The sequence below is a fragment of the Uranotaenia lowii genome, chromosome 1 (assembly GCF_029784155.1).
Source record: "Uranotaenia lowii strain MFRU-FL chromosome 1, ASM2978415v1, whole genome shotgun sequence".
Classification (NCBI taxonomy): Eukaryota; Metazoa; Arthropoda; class Insecta; order Diptera; family Culicidae; genus Uranotaenia; species Uranotaenia lowii.
The window spans coordinates 137162045-137183821 of record NC_073691.1 but is presented as its reverse complement, the minus strand read 5'-3'; the positions used below and the strand labels follow the sequence as shown (position 1 = coordinate 137183821).

Below are 21777 nucleotides of genomic sequence, written 5' to 3'. Positions count from 1 at the left end.
TGAATGCGAACAGGCAGGTTGTTTGCCGGCCCGACGTGTGAAGACGAAAAAGAGGAAGGAGGAGAAGAAATTTTTCTGGAAACTTTGGGATTTTTCCTAGAAGCAATAATTTTTGCCCTGATGGGACAGTCTAGCGAATTCGAGGAATGATTACCTGCGCAATTTGCACACTTGAAAAATTCTGTTTTTGGTTTATCACCACCATAAAGGCATTTAGATTTTTCATGATCGAATGAGCCGCAAAGCATGCATCTGGCATTCATTCTACAATTTTTAGTGCCGTGACAAAAAGCTTGACAACGACGACATTGCGTAATATTTTGAAGGAAATTGGTTGAAGATTTTCGAAAAGGTTCGAATTTGACTCGACAATGAAACATAAGACGAGCCTTTTCAAGAATTTGCAAATTATTAACTTGATCCTTTTTAAAATGGATCAAATAAAGCTCAGGAGCAAAACCAACACTACTGATATTATTCGTGTTGGTTCTTTTCCTCATTTGAATTACTTGAATTGGAGAAAAACCTAACAAAGAATTTAATTCATTTGTGATCTCATCCGGTGTCTGATCGCCTGTGAGACCACGAAGTACAACTTTAAAAGGACGATCACTTCTAGTGTCGTACGTAAAAAATTGATGTTTTTTATTATTTAAATAATTTAAAATTTTTTGAAAATCATTAAAAGATTCCGCCAAAATACGAGCAGTTCCCCTTCGACCGATCTGAAAAGAAATCTTCACATCCTTGACGGAAGTGACGATTTCTTTCCGAAAGGCATTGAAGTCAGGAATCGTAACCGTAATTGGTGGAACCTTTTCGTTTTTAAGAGTATAAGAAGAAGAAGGTTTCTTAGTACTCTTATCAGAATTAAATATGAATATTTCCTCATCACCGATGTTATGAAGGACATCGAATGAATTGGAAATTTCAACTTTTTTGGCAGATGGCCCTGGATTAGGTTCAGCAATCCGTTTTCTTCCGGCCCTTGAGCCGGCCGAAGACTTCCCCATGCTGGAAAGAAAAGAGAAAAATATGAATAAAAGAAAATAGAAATAATTTTAGCACTGAAAAGTGCTGATTGAAAAACAGGTAAGGAAAAAATAAATAATGTAAAAATGTTCCTGCAGGTACACAGCAACGATACGATGCTCCGGCGTACGTGTTGACGGCTCAACGGTACAGATGGAAGTGATCGTCACCAAAGTAATAAAAGTGATCGGGGAACGTATTTCGACAACTAGAAAGCCCGGAACTGGGGGAAATTCAAATCCGAGAGCCGCAGTGACGAACAGAAGAGTGGCTAGCACTTTCAAGCTAAACTCAACAATCGTGCATGAAGCTTAAAAACGATCCGAACTATCGACTTATAAGAAGGTAGTGACTGCTAATCGCAATGAAAAGCAAAACCTTACGGCATAAACAAACCCTCGAAAGCTGTATACGTCATTGTTGACAAAGTTTGATTGCGTAGTAATGGATGACGAAACCTACTGCTAGGCAAGCTTCAAAGAGCTTCCGGGACTAGAGCATTTTACAGCAACCGGATGGGGAAAGTGGTAGACATTTTCAATCATATTAAATTTTTAAAAGTTTGCTAAGAAATATCTCGTTTGGCAAGCTATCTGTACCTGTTGCTTGAAAAGCTACATTTTTGTTGCAACCGGGACCTTCAACCAGGAAATTTTCGTGAAAGAGTGTCTTCAAAAGCGTTTGCTGTTTTTCCTGAAATAACAAGACTTGTCTGTGCTGTTTTGGCCGGATTATGCATCCTGCGATTATAAAAAGGCCTTGGAGTGGTATGCCGCTAACAATATTCAGGTTGTGCCCAAGGATGAGAACCCTCCCAACACACCAGAACTTCGCCCAATCGGAAATATTGGGCGATAGTTAAGCAGAACCTTAAGAAGACCCAAAAAACTTTTAGCAGCGAGAAGCAGTTCAAAGTAAACTGGCGTTCTGCGGCAAAGAAAGTGGATAAGGTGATTGCCAAATTTTTTTTTGTATACATACTATAAGATTGTCTTATCAAGTGGCGCCATAAGAATTTTTTTTTTTTAAATTCATAGGATTGTCTTATGAAGCGAATGAATTCTTCAGATCAACACCTTATTCAATGAGAGGTTGTTGTTTTTAATAAGAGGGTCTCAAGGAAATTTCAGGTTTGATGAGAAAATATCAAGATAACTCTAGAGTTTGTTTTGATTAAGCCGTATGAACCACTTGATATGTTTCGAAAAAATCACATTTGTAGTTTTGAATCATCTTTAAAATTATCATTTAAAAATTCGGTAGTCAATTCAAAAATCGAAGAAGAATATGCTGGACTACTTAGAAAAGCATCAGGAGAGTTCTTCACGCAGAGAAAACTTGGATTTTGATACAAAACAAAACTGACTTTGATTCAAAACATTCAGTTTTTTTAATCAAACTCCTGTTTTCTTTGAATCAATGAATTATCGTTCTGATTCAAATGAATAATTTTTGAAAGAAAGAATTAATTTTTTGAACTGAATAATTTTGGACTTAGATTTTAAACAAATTCTTTGATTCAAAAGAAATTTGTTCAATTGCACATTTCGTTAAAAACAAAGTAAATTTTCTTCCAACCAAAGAAAATTGTTTTCAACAGAAAGTAATAATTTCTTTAAATTATAATTTTAAACTTAGAAGATATTTTGGATTGAGCAAGAATTGAATTTCGAATAAAGTTTGTCCGGTTGTGTTGAGAATCAAAACTAGTGAATCAGAGATAGCTTTAGGAGGATTCAGGATGAAGAATGGTAAGTGTGTGTTAATCCATTAATCAAAAAGTGAATGTTTAAGATTTTATATAAACTCTTGCATTACAGGACCACGGTAGATTCCGCCCCAAATCCAGCGGTCTGATTATCTTCGGCCCGATCTTCAGCGGTAATCACCAGTTGGATGACCACTAAAGCTAGCAACCGGAGCTGCTTCCGGAAGTCTATTGAGCGGCCCAAGAAGTATGCCCTCAGGCCAAAATTAGGATCAAAATTATAGTGAACCAGTGTTAGTGTTAATTTTGTGAATAAAAATGAATTGAAAATGTAAATTCGTTCTTTTTATTATTCAAAATTCCTAATAGGAACTTCGGGAAAACAGAAAATATTTCTTCCAATTGGAATAAACGGAAAATGGTTCAATGAACCAATCCTTTTAAATCTAAATCTAAATTACATTGTAGCAAACGAGAACAACTTTGCATCAAATGAAACTGTTTTTTGTTTCAAAGCATTAATATTTTGATTCAAAGATTTTTCAAAAGAAAAATTCTTTGAAACAAAGGAAAATGCCTTTGAATCAAAGGAATTTTTATTTATCCCAAAATCAAAGAAAAAAATCCTTTGTTTTTGCGGCACTTTCCTTTGAAATAACAAATCTTTTCGCTGCGTGTTGGTAGTGCACAAGGACTTGCGGCCATTTGCATTACTAATTTGGCGTTAACGTTTTTTAGTAAATTAATAAGTTTTTTTCTTTAAAATCAATTGATTTGTTCTAACACTTCGCAATTTCATTTGGAATAGCTTGTAAAGTAACGTTTAAAGTAAAGCCCGGTTTACAGTTCTTGTGAACTCGAACTCGAACGTGAACGTGAACTCACCACAGTGAAAAAATATTCCGCAGTGAAATGTCAAATCGGTCAAATCTTCAAAATTAGTAAGAGGTTTGTTCAACTGCGGGTAGAAATGACAGATCATTCAACCAATGTTTTGATTGATACTTGTCGAACCAATGCTCAAATTCAAATTCAAATTTCTCAAAAAAAACATATTGTTCTTCTTCAAAACATATTCAGCTTTGAAAACGATTGATTTAATCAAATAATCCCAAAGTTCTTATCTTTGAATACAATGAATTTAAATTAAATTTTATGAATTTAAAGTACTCCTAAAAAGTATTTATCGATCAAGGAGTAACGAGCTTTAGCGATTCGTTTCTTTTGAAAAACTTATTGAAAGGACGTTATGAATATAACTTCTACAAGATAGCCATTTTTTGTTCTTGATTAAAAATTGACAAACAAAAATTTCAAAATTACTTTTAATTAGTGAAACAATTGAAAAGGTTTTTATTTAATTAAAATGCATCAGTAATCTTTTGTTTGTTTAATTTTCTGCTTTTCAGTTCTCCTTAAAACACATTATTTTTGAATGATTTCATAAATTTTCATAATTATTCCATACCTTTTCTGGAACACACATTTGAACAAAGCGGAATCTATTTTTTTTTATTTCAATGGAATCTGGCCATTCGATGATCTTCATTTACATTTATTCGTTGAGAAGCTCTTCCAACAGGTACATTTATTCGTCGAGAAACTCTTCCAACAGGTGCAATTAAATGATGCCCAAGCGGGTTTTTAAAGTTAAAAAAACAATATCGAATGCGTTTCATTTCAAATTCGTAGTATTTTAAGCCTTTAATTGCCTTCAAATGTGCTTACAAATTAAAAAAACTAATTTTTTACGAAGCAAAAATTTTTCCGTCATCGGTGAAATTTTTTTCAGAATGCTCATTGCCATTCGGACGTGAAAATGAACGCGGAATTTATATTCACCACTCTTGTTCGTTTTCCGTTTTCACGTTCGCTCAGTGCGTTTACACTTCGAGCGGAATGTCAGTGAACGCGGAAAAAATGTTCCGCAGTGAAAATCGGGGGAGTTGAAATAAAATTAAGATTAAAGGGCTTTGAACAAGGAAATCAGTTCAAAAATAATCGTTCAACCATTCCGCATCTATTCCACCTAGTTTCGCAGCCATGAAATGCAGCATAGTCGAGTTTTTGAAGAATATAAGTTTTTTCATTTTCACGTTCGAAAGAACTGTAAATGCACCTTAATTGGTAATAGTTCGATGAAGTAATACCTGGAAGTAATACAAAAGGCTCGCTAATTTGGACTAGGTCAACCGGAATATTAACTGAGCATTTTTTCCGTCTTTCATATATACTGAACTTCAAAATGAAAGATACTTTGATTTTTTTAATACACAATACTCGATTTACACGCAATTTAGTCTGCCACTTTTAACCCGAGCACCCTTTAGATTACTGATTTTTTTGGCGAGGCGTTTTCTAGTATTCCAAAGGTTTTAAAGAAGCTTTTTACTTTGTAACCGATTGGTTACCAATTGTTGGATTTTTTTAGTTTTTATATTCAAATGTTATATTCTAGAAAATTCATGTTTATGATAAGTCTCACAACAAGATAGTACCACAGTAGGCTACATTTCTGCCATGTTGGAATATTTGGAAAATGAAACGAAAAAGCCGAAAAGGAAGCTTGCTTCCTTTTTTCGAGGCTCTTCTGTACCAAGCGTCCGTGAGTGTAGTCAAGTTTCTGTATAGTGTTTGTGAACGTCCACGGAATTCACCTGAATACTGGTTTGACCTCTTCACGGTTCGGCCCCCAGATCCCTTGTGGTCTCGCTCCTCATCGTAAAGGACCAGCAACAACGTTCTCGGGGTCTGAGGACCCCTAAATACCAAGGAGAACTTCCCTTCTTGGTTTTTCCGGATACGGGGCACTCTCGTGGGCAGACCGATTAAAAGCCTATGAATGAAGACGCCTGCAACGACCGAGTCCAGCAACGCCCGCTGGCGTCGACGGTTTCGGCACCCCGTCGATACGCCATTAAATCGACGGCCCTCCTGATTCCGGAACGGGGTTTCCGGAACTGCGACGTCGCGACAGAACAGCAGCAGCACATTACAGTTTGTGGAACAATTACACGCCACACAAGACACAGAACATTGTTTATACACACAGTCAACACGCCACTAGAAAATTTTGAATAAAAAAAACATAGAAACATGAAATTTTCAGATTTGTGTATTTTATCCGTGAAGTCCTTGGTTACCCAGTAGCCAGCCGGCCCTGAGGTTCCGTACTGTTAGAGTACCTAGCCTTGGCTGGTCTAGCCGCTGCTTATTCATCAGTAACAACTTTTTCCTATATTTTTGGTCCTCAACGCCAATTGCTTCGTCCAAAAAGCATACTTATTCTTGATTTATTCGTTGATCAATTTAAATAAGTTGTAGAATTTTTTGGTGATTTTCGATCATTCATATTTGAACAAGATAAACACATAGTGGTACTATTTGCGTTTCCCTCACTGTTTATTTGTAGCTTAGGATGATTATTGAAAATTTACATTATTTTTAGTTGATTGCCACTTTTCTGTACATACATTTATGCATATGAATATATGTATACTAGACCGCTGCAAAATTGGATTTTGGCTTCTATATGAATTTTCGCTGCCTTTCGGGTCACCAAGCATCATTGTAAAATATGAGGTGATAAGGTTGATTCTTGAATAAGCGCATCGAATTTTAATTTAGTATGGAAAGAAACATTGCATGTCTTCCAGAAAATTCCGATAAACTTGATATAGAAAATCTCATTTAATTTTTGTTTTTGTCCATGCTTTAGCTTAATTTTTTGCTAATATGAGTAGAAGCTTAATGTGTTCTGAAAATGGTAATCATTATTTCAAAATGAATATTCGGAATTCAAATGAAAAGAAGTTAAAAATGTAAGGTTCAGGTTCAGTCGTCTTAATTTTTTTTTGGTTTGTTCACATACATAAAGTGCAGACCAAGGAATAGGTTACATTAAGATTTATAATTCGAACTTATTTTTTTTGGACATCCAATACCTACTACTTTTGGTGATTTTTGAATGAAAAAAAGAATGTTTTCCATACAAATTTACCAAAATTCTCAGACATGTTTTCGGCTTTAAAACATCCAAAAAGTTTTCCATACATAACTTGCAGGTCTAATGAATAGGATTCAATATTTATAATTCAGTAAACAATGGGAGTCGTCCCTAGTTTTCTGCACCGTCCTCAAGTTTCTAGCAAATTTTGAGATGCAATCAAAGAAAAAGATTTCTCAGCCATACGATCAATTGCTTTCAAAAGCTTTCAGCCGATAGTTACACAGCTCAACATTATATTGTAGAGGAGCTTTCGAATTTGCACGGTAACTCGACAAATGCAGGAGTCGGGCTGGGGCTGTGAAATTGAAATTAATCGATTCGACTTGGATTGAACCAGTCCTCCGGTTGCTGGCTCGTTTGGTTCGTCGTTTGGTAGCCTGCCAGTAGTGTGATCAGTTCGATTGACTTCTGAAACCTGCACCGTGTCAGAAATTTCATCCAAAGGGTTAATGACGGGGTGACTTCTGAATGGGATCTGTTCGCTCTTGTAAAAAGATGTAGAGAGAGAGATCAACAGGAGTATTTAAAGGAGCGTTTATTTGAAACGAAAATATTTGTTCCTTGGCGACTCAATAATAACGTTGATACAAAAGTTTTGATGAAGGAATGTGACGGTGAAAAGATTCTGGTACAATCTCACAGAAGAACTTGATTAAAAATGATTGTAATTGCAGCGACAACGAAGACTAAATTGGGAAACCCGTGAATAATCAGGAATTCGAGGTTGATGAGATCCTTTTGTGGCTGTAATGTTAATCAAAATATAAGTTTAAAATAGATGATTTATTCTACTTCATATATCTACAATATAAAACATACGAGTCATGATTTTTCTCTAAAAATAAAGTTTTCACCTAGGAACAGAGTAATTCACCATCTTGTACCTTATACGTATCATTCATTATCTTTTCGATTGTGCCTTCGATCACCGAACAACAAACGGCCAAAAACAAAAGAAATTGGACCCACTCCACAGAGAACCCTCTGATCGTTCAGCTAAAGTTAGGTGGAAAGGTACCCACTTAAAGTCATCTACCTCGGGATCGTTTCCACCTTCCAACCCGCTCTCAAATTTACGTTAAAGGCCGTTGCTTTCTTTCATCTCCCGAGACCGTTGCGGCAAATCGTGGCTGTTTATTCATTAATTTTCACGCGAACAAATCATAATTCGTGGCCCGTTCTGCCTTCGTTTTCTGTCTTTATTCGGGTGTAACTTTCTTGTTAAACTTTGTTATTTTATTTTTGGTTTCTCGGCCGAACCGCGATACCGGGGGGTACCATTAAGCCGTTCCAGCCAGAGTGACTCCTGCTTGGGAGTTTTTGGTTTTCCTTTTCGACACCTTTCTTCGCCTTGTTTTCTTCTGGCTGCTTTCATCCTTGGATGGGGTCATATCATGCTACAAGGCATACGATCGTGTTTATATCAAGAATTTACGGGCATCGAGAACAGTGGGATCATCAAGAATCTGAGGTAGATACCAATATTATTTTGATAAGTATAACATTAACCAAATATATCTGCTACAGGAAAGCCTACAATATCACTCCAATTATGGGCAATACAAAAACTTGTCGAACGTTTTCGCTTCCATCATGTTTGTAAATGTAACAAGAGCTGAAAGACCTTAATGTAAGTACTACCAAATTTTGGGTCTCTTTTGAGGGAATATCGGCCATCGTTGGTGAGCATTTAGCCCCGAAGATTGGCTACTGCCGATTCTCAACTTTGATGGCACGACACCATAGGTTGGTTCGATCAATCGGGATCATGATCAGATAGCTTATTTTGTGGAGCGGCACTTAAAGTCTGTTTCACATAGAATCTGGTCGGATAAAATAAAATATTCTCCTTATACCACTGAACGACATTTCGGCTGTAGTGGCAGCTTGCCAGATCCAGCCAGAACTTCACCGGACCTTTGTGGGACCGAATGGATGGCAAAACCCTCTTCTGGAGACATTCTTCTTTGTAAACATTTCCATTTTTTGTGTCCCCAGTGATGAAAATCTTAGTCTTCTTCCCACAACTACAGATCCATTGCCAAATCGTCAACTTACGAGCAAATTTATCTGCGAAAACAAACTTGAGTCTACCCGCAACATTCCCTTTACGTCTAGCAAGGTAAAATTTGTTACCGGGTACCTATTTGTCCTAAATCCATTTTGACGTAAGTTTCGTCGTCCATCAAAATGCATCCGTTGTATTTGGTCAACACTTTCTCGTACAACTTCCTTGCCCTGGTTTTGGCAACCAGGTTTTGTTTCAGCGTCCTGTTGGGGTGTTTGCTTGCATGATACTACCGCAAGCCTTCTCGCAAACAAATTCGTCGAGCTGTACTGTGGTTCGTCTTGAACTTTTTCGCCAATTCACGCAAGGAGATTCCAGGATCATTGTGAACTGACCGAACAACCTTTGCTCGCAGCTTTCGGTCATATATTCCACTTTTACGCCTGGTTTGTTTTGCTCGATCCACCGTAAGGGTCTCCCGGTAACGTTGCAGCACCGAATTTACAGTCGATTTTGGATATTTCAGGAATTTCGCGATCTTTACCCCTGACCACTTCGGATTCTCTACGTGAGTGTGCAGAATTTTCTCTCGCCTTTCGCGTTCCATCGTCGATAACTTTTGACTGACTGCTTCAATCTTGATGAAATTTTCACCACTAAGTAAACAAACCATCCGGATCAAAACACTGTCAATAGATTCGCGATGTGACAACTAGGGACGCTGCAGTAAATGAAAAGATGCGACCAGATTCTATGTGAAACAGACTTTAGCAGAGGTTAAAACAATTAAAACGGCAAATGATATGACAACTCCCTCATCGATAACCTACTCTCAAAGTTCAAGTCTCTTTATTCCGTTGAAATGATTTTCAGAGACTTGATCTAGGTTGTAGTGATTGGTCGCGAGTAAAAGTAGTTTTCAAATACATATCTTAGTCAGTGAAAATGATGGGTGATGGTTTTTCCCAAATAATGCAGCCTTCAAAGCCGACGACAGCGTCATCCGTACGCATGTAGCAGTATCGATTTTGCGGAAACTTATTTTACCTAAACACCCCTAGCACTCATAAAATTGTATCGATAAAGTATCGATTTTTCGGTTCATTTTGCTTGAGCATCCCTAGCACGCTCTCAGCTATTTTTAGATTGCGACTACTCAGAGAGTTTGCGCTTCGCAACACCAGTCGCTCAGTGACGTCATATAAATCTTTAGGGAAACCCAAATCCGCTCTTCTTGCGAGTCACTCAATGACGTAAACCCCACCGCCCAAGGGAATTCCAGGTATGACGTCACCAAGGAACGGGCATTTAAATGAGATATTTTTTTTCTGCAACTGGGGTGTGATCGCTTAGCGCATGTTTGGATGAAGCCTGTAATCACCAGCTGATTGGTGCTTGCCCGGTCATTAACCCCATCACGGGGATAGTATGATTGTATTGGTGTACCGAGGTTTTCGATATCGCTCCACCCGAACTCTTACACCCGAGAACGAACCCTCGGATGTATGAAAGGGAAAGGTTTGGGTAAGAAGACATTTTCTTCGGGAAATTTCGGAATTATTAGTTCGCTATTAATTACGCAATTCCGGTCCCGAAGATCAATAGCTCATTTGATCTGACGGCTAATGCGATCCCTTGACCACTTTTCCTTCGACTGTGAAGTAGGCAGGATCGGTTAAATTTGTATTTCGCGCGTAATATAGTACAAAAAGGTACTAAAGAAATTGAAGAAACCACGTTTTCAACAATTTAACTAAAGTTGCTATTTTCCTTCAGATCCCTCCGAGTGCAAATAAAAGTGCAGTTAGTTGATTTAGTGCAATTCAGATATTGAAAACGGGTAATTGGTTTGTCGATATTGTGCATATTGGGTATTTTTTTTCTAAATCGAATTCCGAAAATAGATTGCCGGAGGAATCGATCTACCTACACCCCGAACACGACGGTTCAAGGAAAGGATCACGCTGAGCGTACGCCATCATCAAACCACCCAACAACTCGTGGTACGTTTCGACCGACGAGCATACCGTAGATCGGCGAAACGGCATACGCGCGACGGCCACCCAGGAGTAATTGTTCCACCCTATTGGAGAACCCAGGGCAACTTTTCCGGAAAACCATCCAACTTCCGGAAAATAACAGGTTTGAGCAGCCAACCGAGTGAGTACTCAGCAAAAAATTGAACCCCTTCGTCATGTATTCCTCTCCCATATAGATTCGTCTGCAGCCTCCCATTCTCAAGCCTGCCACCACAGCTCAGTTGGTTCGGTCAGTGCTTAAGCACTCGTTACCCCAGTAACCTCGAGGTCACGAGTTCGAATCCAGATTTTTGAGAACTTTTATTTTTATATGCTCAACAATTAAGAGCAGCATGGTTGAGGCGTGCGCGCGCACATGATGATGATTGGAATTCGATAATTATCACCAACAACCAACCAATCAACCCAAACAAACCAAACCCCAAATTGCACACATGAATTAAATGAGAATTTCCTAGGAATAATTCGATGGCCAAGTAAACGTTTCAAACTGCACTCCTAACAAATTCTGAGGGAAACCAAATAGCCAGACAGCGCTTGCGAGCGCTGAGCGTTAGAGGGGAAATCACCCAAATGAAATGTAAGGTAGCAGAGTAGGAAAATCCCGAAAACCAAAATGTAAAACCCCCACTAACAACCAAAACCATCATCATCTTTTTATGGCTAATAGAGCTCGTTTATGAAGAACATTTGATGTAGTTTTTCTTTGGTGACTTACCGTGACTTTTGTTGGAGTGTTGAAGACATCGTTTTTTCCGGTTCCGTAATTCTTTTACTGGAAGTCTAGGTTGACTTCCGTTGTTTTTTTTCGCCCCTTTCCTGCCTTCTACGCTATCTTAGCAAACTTGTACGGGGAAAGTGGGTCGGTTGAAGAAAGTCTAAGGAACTTGTTTTCTTATTTAGTTAGTATTTTCGGGACCAACTTAGGATTTGTCTTCTTATCTTGGTTTTCTCCGGTAATTATTTGGGGATATTTGATTGAGGGTCAACGGATTGAGGAACGGTAGGGTGATCGGTAATCAAGGGCCAGACAGAATACACCCACCCTATTGATGGGTCTCTTAGCCGGGCACGCACCAAACAGGGGGATGATCTCTTCGGAGTGGCGCATTTAAATCATCCGCTAAGCACCTCGATTACACCCACGCCCGACTGCCTCCCGTTGCAGTGGCGCCCAACTTTTAGAGTGGCTCGAACATTTCTCCCATAGATTAATTTTCTTTCTTCATTTTGTAGTTTAAAAATACAGTTGCAATCTCATTTATTATATTATTTTATTTTGTTCAATTAGCTTACAAATACAGAATTGTGTATTTATTCACGATAGTTAGTGCTAAATCATAGTTTTCTAATTTTTACCTGAATTATTTTTTTCCCTTTTACATACAATTTTTCTTCTTTTCATATTTTTTTTTGTAATTTCTCTTACTGCTTTATCGTTGGATAGAAAGAGTTATTTAATAAACTTTTGTTAAAATGGATCGTTTTCCATGTGCTGAACATTTGAATCTGGAAGAGGTCGATTATGAACTTGCGATTCGAGATCGGTTAGGGGATGTTGCGCGTAAGCTGGAGTTGCCCAGCAAACAACGGATCTTGCGAACGATTTTCCGTGAAGATTTGTCACAGAGGCGAAACTATCAAGCCAGTGATTCAGTTTCGGATTACTTTTGTCACATTGGGGAACAATTGTCAAGCATCGAAAGGTCGATTCAACGGAAGAAGATGGATGCCAAAAGTGAATCACGCTTGTTACACTATTGGTACCGCTCAAAGCGTCTTCAGGCTACTTCCGAGGATCAGAAGAAAATGCGTAGGGACTTGGTTCGTAGAATTGAAAGCGTCATGAGTGCGAACAGAGTAGTACTCCCAGCAACACCGGTGAAAGAGCAGATTCGAGACCTACTTACACAAAACGCAGGGCCTTCAGGGAACACTAGCATGACCCAAAGTCAAACGGGTAGTCTACGAAATAGTCTCGGGGCAATCCAGAAAGAAGGCAGGCCTTCAGGTGACAACAAACCAAGCGACGCAGTCACTGAGAGGTTGGGTCAAATGGAGGATATGATGAAGGCGATGTTGGCGTTAATGGCCGATCAAGAGGGTGGCATGCATGGGGTTAATTTTGACGGTGTCTCTACTCCTACGAAAATAAAACATCGGCAGCGAAATGACGATCGCTTCGACCGTAGGCGAGCACACCATAGCGACAGCGAGGACGAGAGCGAAGAAGAGCGGTCGATGTTGAGTAGCGACGCGGACAGCAGAATCAGCGATTTTGGTAGGAGGGGTAGACACACTGGTTCTGAACCGGAAACGCACAGAAGTAGTAGGCGACGAACCCAATTGAGGGAAAGGGGAGATCATTTGTACAGGGTAGAGAAATGGAAAATTAAGTTTTCTGGGGATCCTCGTTCTTTAAGCGTGGAGGATTTTCTGTACAAAGCGAACAAGCTAGCAGAGAGGGAAGGGATTCCGAAAGAAAGATTGCTGGGAGATATCCATCTTCTATTGGAAGATTCGGCATCCGATTGGTTCTTCACCTATGTCGATAATTTCGATACGTGGGAACAATTTGAGAAACAGATCAAATGCCGGTTCGGGAATCCGAACAAGGATCAGGGAATTCGGCAGAAGATCAAAGATAGGAAACAACAGCGAGGGGAGTCTTTTGCGTCATTCGTAACGGAAATTGAAAAACTCAATCGAATGCTCACGAGACCGATGTCAAGAAGAGCAAAGTTTGAGGCGATTTGGGATAACATGAGGCATCATTATCAATCGAAGGTTTCAGTTGTAGATATCAATTCCTTAGAAGAATTGATAAGGATAAATCGTAAAATTGACGCTACGGATCTTTCTCTTCAAAATTCGTGGGAACCACAATCGAAGCGACCGGTTAATAATGTAGAAGTCGGTGAGGATTCCGAGAAAGAGTTTTCGGAGGAAGGGGAGTTTACGGGGGTGAATGCACTGAACAGTCGTCCTTTCAGGCAAAATACAAACCAAGCTCAACCTCATGTACTTTCCTAATAATCAGAGAACTCAAACATCATCCGATAAAGTCCAGGACCAATCAAAAATCAATCAGCAAACAAACCAACTACAGCAGCCGCGACAACAACAGTTTTCAAACAATAATTTACCCACAGCATCGGCCTGTTGGAATTGTCACCAAGAAGGTCATGGGTGGAGAGATTGCTCCAAACCGAGAGTAATATTCTGCTACGGTTGTGGAAACCTTGGGCGAACCATCCGTTCTTGTGAGCGATGTTCAAGGACCGGATACGGCTCAAATAGTAGATTTCAGCAGGGAAACTAGAGAAGGGGTGTCGAAGTGGGAATGTTAGCACTCCTAAAGATAAAATCGTTCCCAAAACACAAGAATTTGACCCACTTTTTAAAATCCACCACATTCGCATAAACCCTAGCAAATGTCCTCACATTCGAGTCCATGTTTTCGATACGGAAATCGATGCTTTGCTGGATTCAGGCGCTGCCATCAGCGTAACGAACTCTTCGGAAATGGCAGAAAAATATGGCCTGAAAATTCTTCCGGCGGCCGTTCGAGTCAGCACAGCAGATGGGACTGAGTATCGTTGTTTAGGGTATCTAAATTTGCCATATAAGTACAAGGAAATTACTAAGATCATACCAACGCTTATTGTACCACAAATTTCCAGAAAACTCATTCTAGGAGCGGATTTCTGGGAAAGTTTTGGAATTCGTCCTATGATTGATATTGGAAACGGACCGGAGACGATTGAAACCTTAAATGCGGTGACAGACGCTCTGATCTGTTTCAATATTGAACCATCTGGCGAACTTCCAAAACTAACCCAGAATGAGCCAGATAAAACGTTGGACGTGCCGACGTTTGATCCGCCAGAAGAACCTGTGCCGGAGAACATCGAGACGGAGCACGATCTGTCAGACCACGAAAGATGCGAGTTGATTGAAGCAGTAAAAGACTTCGAGTTTACAGCCCCGGGAAAACTCGGACGAACCCATCTCATCGAGCATGAAATCATACTCAAGGACGACGCAAAGCCAAGGAATCAGCCCATCTACAAATGTTCTCCTTACATCCAGCGAGAAATAGATGCAGAGATCGAACGATTCAAGGAGCTGGGGGCAATTGAGGAGTGTTACAGCGAGTGGACCAATCCTTTGGTTCCGGTCCGTAAATCTAACGGGAAAATCCGAGTATGCCTGGACTCGAGGAGGATCAACTCGATGACCATCAAGGACTCTTACCCGATGCAAAATATGCAGGACATTTTTCATCGTTTAGAATCGGCCAAATTTTTTTCGATAATCGACCTGAAGGATGCGTATTTTCAGATACCCCTCAAGGAAGAAAGTCGAAATTACACAGCCTTCCGGACGTCTAAAGGGTTGTTTCGATTCAAGGTGTGTCCTTTTGGGGTAACGAATGCACCATTTACCATGTGTCGCCTAATGGGCAAGGCTTTAGGGTTCGACCTACAACCTCAGGTGTTCGTCTATTTAGACGACATAGTGATTGCTACCAAAACTCTAACCGACCATTTAAGATTATTGCGAGAAGTTGCAAAGCGACTGAGAAACGCTGGTCTAACCATTTCTCTAGAAAAATCACGTTTTTGTAGGAAACAGGTCATGTACCTGGGGTACTTACTCACGGAACATGGGGTTCAAATCGACCAGTCAAGAATTCAACCGATTTTAAATTACGCCAGACCGAAATCCGTAAAAGACGTTCGTCGCTTAATGGGACTTGCTGGGTTTTACCAAAGGTTTATCCCTAATTACAGCAGGATAACAGCCAATATCACCGACCTGTTGAAGAAGGAGAAGAAGTTTTCTTGGACCCCAGAGGCAGAGCTATCTTTTCAAGAATTGAAAACAGTTTTGACTTCAGCACCTGTACTTGCAAATCCCGATTTTGAGAAGCAATTTATGATCGAATCGGATGCTTCGGACAACGCGGTCGGAGCTGCGTTAGTTCAAATGCAGGAAGGCGAGACACGAGTTATCGGATATTTCAGCAAGAAACTGAGCGCAACTCAGCGCAAATATTCGGCTGTGGAGAAGGAGTGTTTGGGTGTCCTCCTTGCGATCGACAATTTTAAACACTATGTAGAAGGCACACGGTTCAAAGTAGTCACCGACGCACGGAGCCTTCTCTGGTTGTTTAAAATTGGCGCGGAATCGGGGAATTCAAAACTCCTTCGATGGGCTCTTCGGATCCAGTCATTCGACATCGAACTTGAATATCGCAAGGGCAAAAATAATATTACCGCCGATTGTTTGTCGCGATCGATTGACGCACTATCCCTTGAATCAGATGTTGAGTACCAGGAACTTGTAAAAGACGTTACATTCAACCCAGGAAAATATCACGATTTTCGCGTTATCAACGGGGAGATATGGAAGTACGTGAAGTCGTCAAATCACCAGACGGATCCACGATTCACTTGGAAACGTTATCCACCATCTTCGGAAAGGAAAGACCTAATCCAGCAGGAGCACGAAAAGGGACATTTTGGCTACGAAAAAACACTGGCTGCGCTAAAAGAACGTTATCACTGGCCTAAAATGAACGCAGAAGTCCGAAAGTTCTGTAGGCAGTGCTTAGCGTGTCAAACTAGCAAAGCAGTGAACATCAACACCACTCCACCCATGGGTTCGCAGAAGCCAGTCGAATATCCTTGGCAGTTTGTAACACTGGATTTCGTTGGTCCACTTCCGGCTTCCGGCAAAAACCGAGCAACATGCTTATTAGTTGCGACCGATGTTTTCTCTAAATTCGTCTTAGTGCAACCGTTCCGAGAAGCAAAAGCTGGTCCGCTATCGGAATTTGTAGAAAATATGATTTTTCGTCTATTCGGGGTACCGGAAATTATTTTAACGGATAACGGAACACAGTTTACATCCAAAACCTTCACCGATTTGTTGAAAGAGTACCACGTAAACCACTGGTTAACACCCGCCTACCACCCACAGGTAAACAACACAGAGCGGGTTAATCGCGTGATAACCACAGCGATTAGAGCGACTCTTAAAAAAGAGCACAAACACTGGGCAGATGACATCCAGGCGATAGCCAATGCCATCCGGACCGCAGTGCACAATTCAACAAAATACAGTCCGTATTTTGTAGTATTTGGTCGAAATCAAATATCCGATGGGAGGGAGTACGCCCAAATACGAGACAAGGTCCAAGGGGAAGAACGCACTGACGAAAGTGTGTCGAAAGATCGCCAGAAGCTGTTCGAGGAGGTTCGCGAAAACTTAACTGCTGCCTACAAACGCCATGAAAAAACGTACAACTTACGGTCAAATGAAAACTGCCCTCGATTCATTGCGGGCGAAAAAGTCCTGAAAAAGACCTTCGAACTGTCCGATAAAGCTAAGGGTTTTTGCAGGAAACTTGCACCAAAATTTGAACCATGTGTGGTTAGAAAAGTGTTGGGTTCCCACACTTACGAACTCGAAGACTGCCAAGGGAAGCGCCTCGGTGTTTACTTTGCAAACCAAATGAAAAAATTGCACACTGACTCGTAAATTTCATTTTTTCCCAGCTATGTAGTTTTTTTTTTAGAAAAAAAAAAAAAAGGACCAAGAATCTTCTAGATCATTAAAATGCCATAGAGGTAATCTACACAGTAACAAGCCACTTGGATCCACCAATAGTCTTCGTTGATTCCGATGCAAGTAGAATTCTTGTAACTATTGAAGTGGTTTAAGTGATGACCTGACAGACACAGTACTGCGACAAGCATTGAAGTAGAATCACCTTTCCCAAGCTCGACGATTCCAGGGTGAAAGAGCTCCTCTGCTTGCATGAAAAATCACGCCGCGAAATCCGACGAATTTGGAGAAATAGGGATATGCAAGTCTGAGGGAGAGCTTTTCAAGATTTGGCAACTTGGCAGTAGAGAACTTTTGTGATCTTCAGCTAAATTGATTCATTTTGAAAAGTGATCTTCCATTAATTAAGAGCGAGCTTAACCATGGACATATTTCACGTAGAAGAGAAGAAAGGATGAGAAGCTATTTGGCACCCGACCCAAGAAACTTGTTCAACTGTTGTAGACCTTAGAGAAATCAAAATTGTCTCAGGCCACATTAGAAAACAGAACAAAATCAACGATTCAGACGTTAGGAAGCTTACGCTAGGAAGCAATCATTCAGATGACCGATTGGATATCGTTGATTCCGATAAAGTATGTACGTCTCGAAATTAAATGGGATTAAGCTATGACCTGGGAAAAGTAGTGGAACTATCCACGACCGTGAAAAGCGAGCGTCAATCCCAGGAGAAATTGAGAAATTGAATGAAGCGAGGATGAGATACTGAACGTGTCAGATGATTGGGAGCGGAATAGCAAAAGCTTAACATCCGTAGAAAAGCGAATTCAGCTTCAAACAAATGTCTTGAGCCTTTCTTAGAGGCATGTAAATACTTTTTGTAAATATTTTTGTTAGTTAGTTGTTAGTTTTTTTTTCATTTTGATTCCTACGATCGGGCCTGAACTTAAATTTAGTATTAGTAGTTTTCATTAAGTACTAGGGTTAGGATTAGAATAAGATAAACTCACGATTTTTATGGGGTACACTTCCATAGTCGTTGTACATAGGTTTTTTTTCCGTCCTTTTTTCACCCGATATCCATTTTTAGCATTTCCTTGGTCTTGCTTGGCTGGGCCAGTGGAGAGCTAAAAGACTAGAAATTAGGATTAGTTTTGTACAGTTACAGTATTATTTTTTTTTTTTGTTAAATTAGACCTTAATTACCTTTTTTTATTTTAGTTGTTGAATTCGCAGACAGGTTTCTTCAAAGTTAGGTCCAATTCCGTTATTCTAGTAGGTTCAATTTCACCCGTTTACTTCCAGCGCATTAGTTTTTTTTCCGATCCAGTCAGTTGCAATATTTTGGTTAAGTTCCCGCAGTCGTGACGTCATCGCTCGCCTCGGAAGGTTTTCCGCTGAAAAGATAGAAAAAAAGTTCTTTTCACTTACAATGATTAGGAGGAACGAAGTAAATCGACTATCCTCGCAGTTCCCGGATGACAACAAGATGATTTCACGCCGTTTTTTAAACATTTTCATCACTTTTTGATGAACTTCGAATCACACGCGAACGATTAGACTATCGGTTTGTTTACTTTTGGACAAATCGCTCTCCCATCTCCGGTTTTGGTGACAAATGAGTGCCTGAGATTGACTGTTGAACGAGAAAGGGAGTACAGGATTAGGGATGCACATGTTATAATGTTATCGATATTTTTTTTTGCAGGTGAACCAAATTTTGAAGAACGTTACTTGAATATGTTCGAGATAGTAATTCGAAATGGTTTTCAAGATGAACGTATGTTTATATTTTTTGTTTCTCGAATCAATATTTGAGGTTAAAATTCTAACTGCGTTGATTTTTTTATTTTGCACTAGGCTGTTTCTAGTTGAGAAAATACAATTCGGTTTTTCTCGATATTTTCTATTGAGGGTTAGAGTTAATTTCTCAGCTAGGTTTTCAGTGTCAAAGATAGGACTTTTTTTGTTGTGATCATCAATCAACTATGGCTTCCGTTCATCAGTTAATTTCATGCATAATTACCAATTGTCATCAATTACCGTTTGCAAGCTTCGAAGTACCGTTTTTAGATTTTGTTCGAATGGAAAGTTATTCAACAGTTGCTTATTAAGTAATCTTTTTTTGAGTCTCATTAGGTCAAGTAATCAGTTTGCATTAAATGTTTTAGATCCGCTGGAGACCAGAGTTGAAATATACGTTGACGGTCAGTAACAGGAGTAATAATTCTTTTACTTCCTGCAAATTGAGAAGGAGCCAATTTATTGGTGATGATACTATATGACCCCGGAAACTAAAATATTTCATTGAAAACTACGTTACATTTGACCTTCGAAAATTTGATTGGATAAATACTTTGTATTTTCCAATCAAATTTTCGAAAATTTAGTGAGGAATGATGTAGCAGTATCGATTTTGCGGAAACTTATTTTACCTAAACACCCCTAGCACTCATAAAATTGTATCGATAAAGTATCGATTTTTCGGTTCATTTTGCTTGAGCATCCCTAGCACGCTCTCAGCTATTTTTAGATTGCGACTACTCAGAGAGTTTGCGCTTCGCAACACCAGTCGCTCAGTGACGTCATATAAATCTTTAGGGAAACCCAAATCCGCTCTTCTTGCGAGTCACTCAATGACGTAAACCCCACCGCCCAAGGGAATTCCAGGTATGACGTCACCAAGGAACGGGCATTTAAATGAGATATTTTTTTTCTGCAACTGGGGTGTGATCGCTTAGCGCATGTTTGGATGAAGCCTGTAATCACCAGCTGATTGGTGCTTGCCCGGTCATTAACCCCATCACGGGGATAGTATGATTGTATTGGTGTACCGAGGTTTTCGATATCGCTCCACCCGAACTCTTACACCCGAGAACGAACCCTCGGATGTATGAAAGGGAAAGGTTTGGGTAAGAAGACATTTTCTTCGGGAAATTTCGGAATTATTAGTTCGCTATTAATTACGCAATTCCGGTCCCGAAGATCAATAGCTCATTTGATCTGACGGCTAATGCGATCCCTTGACCACTTTTCCTTCGACTGTGAAGTAGGCAGGATCGGTTAAATTTGTATTTCGCGCGTAATATAGTACAAAAAGGTACTAAAGAAATTGAAGAAACCACGTTTTCAACAATTTAACTAAAGTTGCTATTTTCCTTCAGATCCCTCCGAGTGCAAATAAAAGTGCAGTTAGTTGATTTAGTGCAATTCAGATATTGAAAACGGGTAATTGGTTTGTCGATATTGTGCATATTGGGTATTTTTTTTCTAAATCGAATTCCGAAAATAGATTGCCGGAGGAATCGATCTACCTACACCCCGAACACGACGGTTCAAGGAAAGGATCACGCTGAGCGTACGCCATCATCAAACCACCCAACAACTCGTGGTACGTTTCGACCGACGAGCATACCGTAGATCGGCGAAACGGCATACGCGCGACGGCCACCCAGGAGTAATTGTTCCACCCTATTGGAGAACCCAGGGCAACTTTTCCGGAAAACCATCCAACTTCCGGAAAATAACAGGTTTGAGCAGCCAACCGAGTGAGTACTCAGCAAAAAATTGAACCCCTTCGTCATGTATTCCTCTCCCATATAGATTCGTCTGCAGCCTCCCATTCTCAAGCCTGCCACCACAGCTCAGTTGGTTCGGTCAGTGCTTAAGCACTCGTTACCCCAGTAACCTCGAGGTCACGAGTTCGAATCCAGATTTTTGAGAACTTTTATTTTTATATGCTCAACAATTAAGAGCAGCATGGTTGAGGCGTGCGCGCGCACATGATGATGATTGGAATTCGATAATTATCACCAACAACCAACCAATCAACCCAAACAAACCAAACCCCAAATTGCACACATGAATTAAATGAGAATTTCCTAGGAATAATTCGATGGCCAAGTAAACGTTTCAAACTGCACTCCTAACAAATTCTGAGGGAAACCAAATAGCCAGACAGCGCTTGCGAGCGCTGAGCGTTAGAGGGGAAATCACCCAAATGAAATGTAAGGTAGCAGAGTAGGAAAATCCCGAAAACCAAAATGTAAAACCCCCACTAACAACCAAAACCATCATCATCTTTTTATGGCTAATAGAGCTCGTTTATGAAGAACATTTGATGTAGTTTTTCTTTGGTGACTTACCGTGACTTTTGTTGGAGTGTTGAAGACATCGTTTTTTCCGGTTCCGTAATTCTTTTACTGGAAGTCTAGGTTGACTTCCGTTGTTTTTTTTCGCCCCTTTCCTGCCTTCTACGCTATCTTAGCAAACTTGTACGGGGAAAGTGGGTCGGTTGAAGAAAGTCTAAGGAACTTGTTTTCTTATTTAGTTAGTATTTTCGGGACCAACTTAGGATTTGTCTTCTTATCTTGGTTTTCTCCGGTAATTATTTGGGGATATTTGA

The 21777-nt window shown here is 39.9% G+C and overlaps 1 protein-coding gene across 1 annotated transcript; it reads left to right on the top strand.

Moving 5' to 3' along the window:
- Window positions 1–12272: 12272 nt before the first annotated feature.
- Window positions 12273–21040, top strand: LOC129737961 (uncharacterized). The gene is made up of 5 exons (XM_055729135.1): window positions 12273–13817; window positions 13862–14010; window positions 14228–17237; window positions 20665–20920; window positions 20976–21040. The coding sequence occupies exons 1-5, from the start codon at window positions 12273–12275 to the stop codon at window positions 21038–21040; spliced, it is 5025 nt and encodes a 1674-aa protein (XP_055585110.1).
- Window positions 21041–21777: the final 737 nt, after the last annotated feature.